Genomic DNA, 8,507 nt, shown 5'->3' with positions numbered 1-8,507 from the left:
TGAGAAGATATTCAACCTCATTCATCATTAAAGAAACAGCAATTAAAGCCACAATGAAATGCCACCACATGCCTATAGCATAGCTAAAATTTAAAATAAAATACAGGGAATGCTACTGCTAGAAGAATGAGGAAGCACCAGAACTATCGTGCATTCCTTGGGAGAATGCAAAATGATATAGACAAACTGAAAAACATTTTGTAGGTCACTTATATAGTTAAAAATATGCTTACCATTTGCTCCATCCAACAAGCCGAGTCCTAGATAATTGCCCAAGAGAAATGAAATGGACAGCAAACCTGTTTGCATATGTTCATAGAAGCTTTCCTAGCTGATTGGGTGACTGTACACTGGGGCTGGACGAATACCCAGACATATCTAGGACTACTGGAAACAGAGTCTAAGCTGACATTGATCCTGGAAGCCCAAAGTGTCACGATGGGCAGGGGGGGGGAGGGGGGGGGAGCTGTTTGAGAGGGGCTTGTGAGGCATGGTAATAAAAGAAGTTGGGAATAGAGTCTGGTTCACAGTGAGCCGACCTGGTGTTTCGATCAACAGATGAACACAGTGGTCGTTTCTCCATCCCCCAAGTTAATTGCCAGTGGTACACTTGGCCGTTGGAGCAATGAATCCCACAGGGTCATTGGTCTGTGGGGTAAGAGCTATCGTGGTGGGGAAGGCTAAGTGAATCCCCTGATACTGGCCCCACCCCAGGCCAAGATAGTAGGTCAAACCAAAAATGGGGATATTGCGGGAAGGGCGTTAGCAGAGATTGGTGAGGACCTACACAAAGCAGGGAAACTGGAGCCAGTAGAGCCCCAGGGATGAGGAGAGTGGGGAGGTGTGGAGAAGTTCTAGGATTCTCCCTGTGGGGTAGAGAGGGAAGGAGGATGGGAGGGAAGAAATGGAAATGGCCAGAGGGATGCTGAGGCTTCCACTGGATGGATGGGTAATGTTTCCTAGGACGTGGTGGGCACAGGAGATTTTGCTATATCCTTCCTCATCCATCTTAGCAGGTCGGAAATAGCACACCATGTCTTTAAAAGTCACTGGGAGGAGTGGGAGAGGGCATCAGCTACACACAGGCAGAGGTTTGGGGGGAGGGGAGGCAGGGCACACTTGAGGAGGAGGATCAGAGATTTAGAGTGTACCCAATCTCCCTGCTGCATAACCTTCTCTATCAGAGCCAGAAAAATTGGGTCTTTGAGTGCCCTCTGGCAAGAGGTGTTCAGACAGCTCGGGCCTCTCTAGGAGATCAGCCAGAGTAGGCTGCAGGAGGGAGAGGCGACTGGAAAGACAGAGGAGTATGGCCCGACCAGGCATGGCTCAGTGGTTGAGCATCAACTTATGAACCAGGAATTCACGGTTGGATTCCTGGTTAGGGCACATGCCCAGGTTTCAGGCTCGATCCCCAGTAGGAGGTGTGCAGGAGGCAGCCAATCAATGATTCTCTCTCATCATTGATGTTTCCATCTCTCCTGTGCCGAGCCAGCTCAGCCAAGGGTTCGAAAGCCTGAGCGAGGGCGGTGAAGGATGAAGAAATGACAGACAAAGAGAATAAGCTGGGTCTAGGGGTGGATCTTCTGTGCCTGGCTGAGGCCACAGAGAGAGATCCAGAGGCGAGGTGAGCCTTTATTTTATAGCCAGAGGTAAACAAGGTAGTGGTCACCATAGTTACAATGTTCTTGTGAGTTTCACTTGTTTTGGCAGCACTTGCTACATCTCCCTCAGCCCATTAGCTTCCCAGATAAGATCTAGGGAGCAACATAAGGTCAAGCCTAATTATGCTAAGGGGACTGTGCCCTCTAAGCTGGGACTGGTTTGTGGCTTTGCCAACAGGTCAGTCCGAGGCTTAACCCTATAGCCACGCCCTACATTCTCCCTGTCCCTTCCTCTCTCTGAAATATATATAAAATATATGTATATAATATATATGTATATAATATATATAATGTTTTTAAAGACAGGGGAGTATGAATGGGAAAGAGAGGAAGAAGGTGTGGAAGGAAGGGAGGAGGGCTGTTGGAGTAGGGGTTGGGTGGCAAGCAAGTGGAAATTCTAACACTGGAGGGCCTTATAGAAACCAAGGGAGGGCCAAGGCTGCTTAGCTCAGGGAAGCTGGGAAGCTGGGAAGCAGGCGGTTCAGGAAAATTTGAGAGACAACTGGCGCCCTGGCGGGCTGCCCACTGGTAAGCATTGGCTGTGCGTCCTCCCAGGCCTTTATAACATGTCTGTAGGCACATCTATATGTACTCTCAGACCTTATATCGGATTGACTAGTTTAAAAAAAAAAGTTACAAATGTGTATCCAACGCCATTGCTCTGCAGCTTGCTGTGTGCCTTTGGAATCTGTGCATTCTTTTGACTGGGGCGTTTTCATCTACCCAGTCAAAAGATGTAGGGTGCATACACTACACTGCATTCATCCACCTCCTTCCTGGTGGGAATTTAGAGTGTTGCCAGTGTTTCCCACCACCCTTGAGCATGTGTCCTGATGCACTACACGTACCAGCGTGTGTCCAGAAGGTGCACTCGGCAGAGGTCCATGCCTGGTCACGGAGGGAATGGGCGCTTTTTCATTTTTAAGATTTTCTGCTCCAAAGCAAGGGCTCTGGAGCGGGACTGTGTTGGTTGCGATCCTGCCGCTGATCGCTACAAGCCCAGTGGCCTTGAGCCAGTGGCCGAACCTCTCAGTGCCTGCTTCCTCACCTGTAAGAGGGTGGTGACGGCGAGTACTTCAATCCTAGCATGGTCGGGAGGATGTGTCACTATTTATCTACAGCGCTTATGTAGCAAGGGCTGTGTAAGTTGCTTTTCCCGGATTCTGCGCAATTGCCTCCCCAAACGGTTCTTCTGTGCCTGCGCACAGGCCGCCGCTTCCCTCCCCCCAGGCCCCCCACCTCGACCACTTCACAGTGGGCCAAGCACGGGCTTGCTCATAACCTCTCCCACCCGTGGGACGGTTAAGCTCTGTGATTATTGCAGACCTGCTGTGAAAATGGGTTTATGGTTTGCGTCCGTGTCCCCAGGATCAGTGATGGTGAGCATCTTTTGGGGTGTGCACTGGCCATGGGGATTCCCTCTTCTTTGAACTGACTCAGAGTGGGGGCGGGGCTGAGGGAGGGGGCAAACCCCAGCCCTTCCACCAAACCGGCCCAGCAACACACAGCCCTGGGCCGATTTGACCACCCATCCTAACGGAAACGGAGTTGTGACAGAGGCCCTGCCGCCCGTAAATGCCACAACTTTTGCTCCCTGGGCCTTTATGGAAAATGTATGTGGACCCACCGCTGACCACGCGCTCGGGTGTGCGTTTCCCTGTTGGGTCGTAAGTGTTGTTGCAGAAGAGTGGCTGGTGCTTCACCTCCATCCTGAGCTTGCACCCTCACCACCCCTCGACCCACCCCCCAGACAGGTGCATCATCTCCCCGCTTCGTACATGGGAAACGGAGGCTAGGTGCTTTGACTCCGGTTGGACAGTAGGTGCCTGGCCGGGGGAGGCGGGGCAGGAAGTGATGGGAGGAGCCCCCCTATGACCACACTCCTCCACCAGATTGGCTTCCAACTGCCGCTGTGACGTCGCACGCACGCCTGGACCAACCAGAGGCCCTCCACCCTATTGGCCAGGGCCTGGGGGGCGGGCCTAGAAGGGGCGCACTGATTGGCAGGCGGTGGGACACGCACCAATGAGAACGCCTGGACGTTGATGGCTCTTGGGAGTCGCGCACGCTTGGAGGCCACCGCGTGAGCTGCCTGTGGTGACAAACGCTCTCTCAGAAGGTCAAGGCCTCGCGCTCCTGCCGCTGCCTGTGCTCAGGGCGACCGTTTACCCTGTACCTGGGCTGTCGGGACTTGGCGACATGAGCTCCCCCAACAAGGACGAGGGGTCTGTTTGGGGAGTGGGGTCCCACCCAGAGGGCGGGGAGCAGGCCGGTGGACTAGGCCATACTTTGGGGACGCCCCTGCCGAGCAGCCAGGACGAGGGCGCGTTCTCAGACCCCGAAGGCTTCCAGGACGAGCGGGAAGTGATGGAAGGGGTGCTTTGGGGTTGCGAAGGCCGACCTGGCTCCCCGGCCGACTTCGACGGGGGCACTCTGGACTACCTTGCGGAGGAGGCCGCGATGGCCACCCTGCAGCAGCTGACCGACCGGGATCACCTGGCTGTCTGCAGAAACCCCTCCCCAGAGAGCTGCTGCGACTCTGAGGCGTCCGCCCTTTGGGTGGACTTGCAGGCAGGTCCCGAGGGTAGAAGCTCGCAGGCCTATGGTCTGGTGGGATCTCGGCGGCCTTCCACAGCCCGGCTGCCCGTCATGGGGCCTGGGGGAGGCCGGGCCTGGGGAAACTGCAAAAGAGGAGCTAAGAATAGGTCAAGGGTCACCGTGGGTCCCCAGTGGTCCTCGGAAGAAGGCCTGGTGGGCTGGCCTTCCCACTCCGAGCCATCAGATGACTTCAGCGAGCTGTGCCTGCTGAGTTTGAGCCTCTATGGCAAAGGAGGGGGCCAGGCCAAACCCAGGAGCCTGCAAGACACACCCAGACACTCGGGTGCCCATGCCAGGGACAAGTTCCTTTGCGTGCCAGGCTCTTTCCTGCCCTCCGCTCCCCCACGACTGGCTTCAGTTGGGGCGAGGCGGGCTGTTGGAGAGCTGGACGCGTCCCGTAGGAAACCCCAAAGTGTGGTCTGCGGGAAGGCGGGGAGCAGACCCAGCTACCTGCCGGGAGCCGCTGCTGCAGGCAGCCCGCCCAAGGCCACTCCTGGAAGGAAAGTGGCCCAGGAGAAGAAATCCCTAGGGGGGGCCTCCAAAGTAGCCCCCCAGGGTACCTTCCCTTCCTGGGGGCAGGGAGTCTCAGCAGCTGCCCTGGAGCCAGCCACCTTCCCCCCAGTCGCTGGTGGTCCGGCGTTTGGGAGGGGCAAGGGGTATTCCTTGGACCCTTTGGGAACCACACAGCCCAAGCACACCGGCGCTGGGCAGAAGTCTGGGGCCAGGAGGAAGAAGGGGTCCCTGCCGGTGGTGGTAGAAGAAAAGGAACCGGAGAGCGCCCCAGGCCCAAAAGTCCAAGTGAGTATGAGGCCACGGTCCTCCCCGCTCCCCAACCCGCCCTGCACTTCTCTAGGCATGCTCCCTCTGTCCCTCCTCAGGGCTTGTCATTGGGCACCCTGGGTCATTAGGATGCCAGATCTGGGTGGTTTTAGCCAGGGCAAACCCTAAGCTAGCCCTCCATGTGTGCCAGGCACCATTCTCCGCACCTGGCAAGTTTCCCCGCTAGGGTGGTAGGGAGGGCTGGGGCAGCTGGTTTGGATCGGGGGACCCCTTAAGACTTTGGGCCCCAAAGCTTCAATGTTTAGAACCATCGGCTCCCTGACTCCTACTTGCTAGCTGCTCCCCGAGCTGTCCTTGCAGGGGGCCGTGGGCTGTCTCAGCACCCCACTGTTGTGTCTAGCTCAGCCTGGCCTCCTGACCGGGGCTCACTGAGGGCGAAAGTGCTGATGGGGTCCGCCTCAGAACTGCCTTCCCTATTCCCTGCCTCACCCCAGCCCCTACACACACACACACACACACACACACACACACACACACACACATCCCGAGTCCAAATAAGTGAGAAATTTTTATTTCGTCCTCAGACACACAGTCCAGGGCCATTCTGCCGAGAATGCAACAGCGGTGACGGCTACAGCAGAGCCGCCGGGGTTCCAGGACAAGCACAGCCCTGGGCCCTGAGCCAGGGAGAAGTCCTGCCCAGAGGGCCCACAGCCTCCAGTGAGTCCCATGGGTCTGCTGGGAGCGGGGGGGGGGGGGGGGGGGGGGGGGAGGCTGAGGAGGGAACCCTCCTGCTCTGGCTCCACCAGGGGCTCAGCCCTGCTCCCTGCCTCCCTGCCTGCCCAGACAGCTTCTCCCACAGGAAATAGGGTGCCTGGACAGGGCAGGGCTCAAGGCACTTCATCCTCTGCATGGGGTTTGTGCACAGGGGTGATTCTCGTGGCTGTGCCCCAAACTGCCACTCCAGACACAGAGTTTCAGCGGAACAGGGCCTTTTCCGATTGGTCGTGTTGGGCCACTGGGCTCGCCCCAGGGGCTGGTTTTGCCTGCAGCTCTGCAAGCATCCAACCCAGGGCCACACACAGTGTTGGGGACCACAGCCGTGGGTGGGCTGCCCCTGGGGAACAGGCGAGGCAGGCCCAGAGAGAAGGGTGGAGCTGCTGGGCAGAGCAGGGGCGACTTGCTGCCAGCAGAGGGGGGTGCTGCCTCACGTGAGACCCTGCTAAGCCCTTTCCACCTCCCTGGGAGCTTTGGAGGCTGGATTTTGTGTCCTTTCCCTCTCAGGTGACCAGGCACCACTTGGACATCCCCCAGCACCGGAAAGGCAGCAGCAACCACCTGGAGCAGAGGGTTGTCCTCGGGTAATGCTTCCTCTGGCTCCTAGAAGTGCATTTCTGAGCTAGACTGTGGGATGTGTGTCCAGATTAAACCGACCCGTGTCTGTCCCCTCTCCCCACACCGCCGCCGCCGCTGCCGCCATCCCACACCTCAAGGAGGGCATTGCACCTCCTTTTCCCACTGAGGAGCCCATGCGGGGCTAGCCCAGGTGGTGGGGGCGGGGGTGTCGTCGAGGGGCGAGGAGGCCTGAGTATACTAATCATTTCTCTTTCTCTGGTGTCTGCTGGCCTAGTGCCCGGAGCTGCAGAGACAAATATACGACCTTAGACAGCAACTAGGTAGGAGGAACCTCTGGCTGGGGCAGGGGCAGGGGCAGGGGCAGGGGCAGGGGCAGGGCCAGACTTCAGTGCCTTAGCATGGGGCTGGGGCAGGCTGCAGGTACAGGCGGCCTCACAGGGCCCAACATTCCTGAGGGGAGGAGAACTCAGCACGCCTGGCCCTGGAGCCTACTGTGCATGTACAGCTAGGTGTGTGGACAGAGAGGAAAGAAAGTGTGGTCGGAGCTACAAGCACACTTTGCCAAGGAGAACCGGTCCTAGAGATCTTCTCTCAGGACGGACGTCTAGAGATGCCTCGCTGATTCTCCCTTCAACTGCTGCTTGCTATGGCTTCTGTGGGTCTTGTTTGTTTGACAAATTCTGAATGGTTCTGATATGCCCCAAAGCTTGCGTGCTGGCACACTTTGTCCTGTTTGGAAAACGTTTCCACACTTAATTCAAGTGGTGAGTGACTGAGTCAGGCCCAGGGCTCCTTGGGTAGGGACTGGAGGGGGTTTCAGGTTGCAGGGCTAGGCGGTTCCCCACAGGGACAGGGGGTCGGGCTTCTCGATCCCTCCATCTGGAGTGCCTGCTTATGCCTCTCTCTGTTGCAGCGGCCATGCAGTCCCTGGCTGACAAGTTCCGGAACCTTTGATGTGAGTGTTACACACACCATACCCCTTCCCACAGCCGTGGCTGTTGAGGAGGGCTGTGGGCTGGCCCTGGCTTGAGGCTCCTCCCCGACTCTGCTCTGTTGGACAGGTGGAGCCCAGCATCTTGGTGCAAGAGGAGCAGCCCGGGAGCTGCGGCCAAGCTGGTTCCCTCCTGTTCCACATCAGCCAAGGCTTCCTCTCCCCCTCCTTATGCCTCCTCCCCACCCCATTTCTCAGCAGTTTCAAATTAAGGTCCCTCTCAAATTCTGTGGTCTCACCCTGGCCGATCTGGCTCAGTTGGCTGGTTGAGCATTGTCCCGTGCACCAGCAGGTCACAGGTTCGATTCCGGGTCAGGGCACGTGTCCAGGTTGTGGGCTCGCAGCCGATTGATGTTTCTCTCTCATGTCCATGTTTCTTTCTTTCTCTCTCTCTCTCTCTCTCTCTCCCTCTCTCTCTCTCTCTCTCCTCAATAAAAGCCTGTTTGTTTAAATAAACAAACCTCTGTGGTCTCTCTTGGGGGCGGGGGGCGGGGGGACAGGTGGAAGAGGGGATCAGGGCAGGGAGGGATTGGAGCTGCTCCATCTCAGCGCTTTTTCCAGAACAATACCTCCAGCATTCTGTGGTGGGCCTTCTGCCTGCGGGGAGTCTGAGCCAGCCTCTGATAGGAGCCTTGCAGCCAGAAGACCAGGTCGCCCCCGGGTCTGGGCTCTGCCTGGATCTGCCTGGCCACATTAGCTTCTCTCCCCTTTCCCCTGCAGGCCCTCTTGGTGTTTGAAACTCCTCCGCGTTTGGGGTCTCATGCCATTCATTGCCCATTTCCCCTCCCCTTCAGCAGGAACTCAGGACCCCCTTCCAGAGCTCAGTCCCTCTTTCCCACAGTCATTGGGTCTCCTCCCATCTACCCTGCTTTGCTGTCCGAACACGCTTGATCTCCCCATGGCTTTCCTTCGGTGGCCTTCCCTGCACCTCTACTCCAGCGGGTGTAAAGAGCACACTCGAGCTCATCTTCCCCCTTCCCAGGACCAGGCCTCCCTGTGGAGTCCTTCCCTCCCGCTGGCGCCACCTCACGCACATGGACAACTCAGCCAGCAACCCGGGGGTCGGCCTCCTCCCCTCTTTAGCTCTCACCTTTGACGCTCCGCTCCGCTCAGTTCTCCCT

At 57.4% G+C, this 8,507-nt stretch overlaps 1 protein-coding gene across 1 annotated transcript; it reads left to right on the top strand.

Moving 5' to 3' along the window:
• The first annotated feature begins 3,860 nt into the window (after window positions 1-3,860).
• On the top strand, window positions 3,861-7,349 carry LOC118662420 (uncharacterized protein CXorf49 homolog). Its single transcript, XM_036320925.1, has 5 exons — window positions 3,861-5,057; window positions 5,624-5,759; window positions 6,324-6,400; window positions 6,670-6,715; window positions 7,309-7,349. Exons 1-5 carry the CDS (start codon window positions 3,861-3,863, stop codon window positions 7,347-7,349), a joined length of 1,497 nt encoding a protein of 498 aa, XP_036176818.1.
• The last annotated feature ends 1,158 nt before the right edge of the window (window positions 7,350-8,507 follow it).

The sequence above is a fragment of the Myotis myotis genome, unplaced genomic scaffold (genome assembly GCF_014108235.1).
Source record: "Myotis myotis isolate mMyoMyo1 unplaced genomic scaffold, mMyoMyo1.p scaffold_m19_p_89, whole genome shotgun sequence".
Taxonomy (NCBI): Eukaryota; Metazoa; Chordata; class Mammalia; order Chiroptera; family Vespertilionidae; genus Myotis; species Myotis myotis.
The sequence above is the reverse complement of the archived record's forward strand: the minus strand, read 5'-3'. Positions and strand labels throughout refer to the sequence as shown.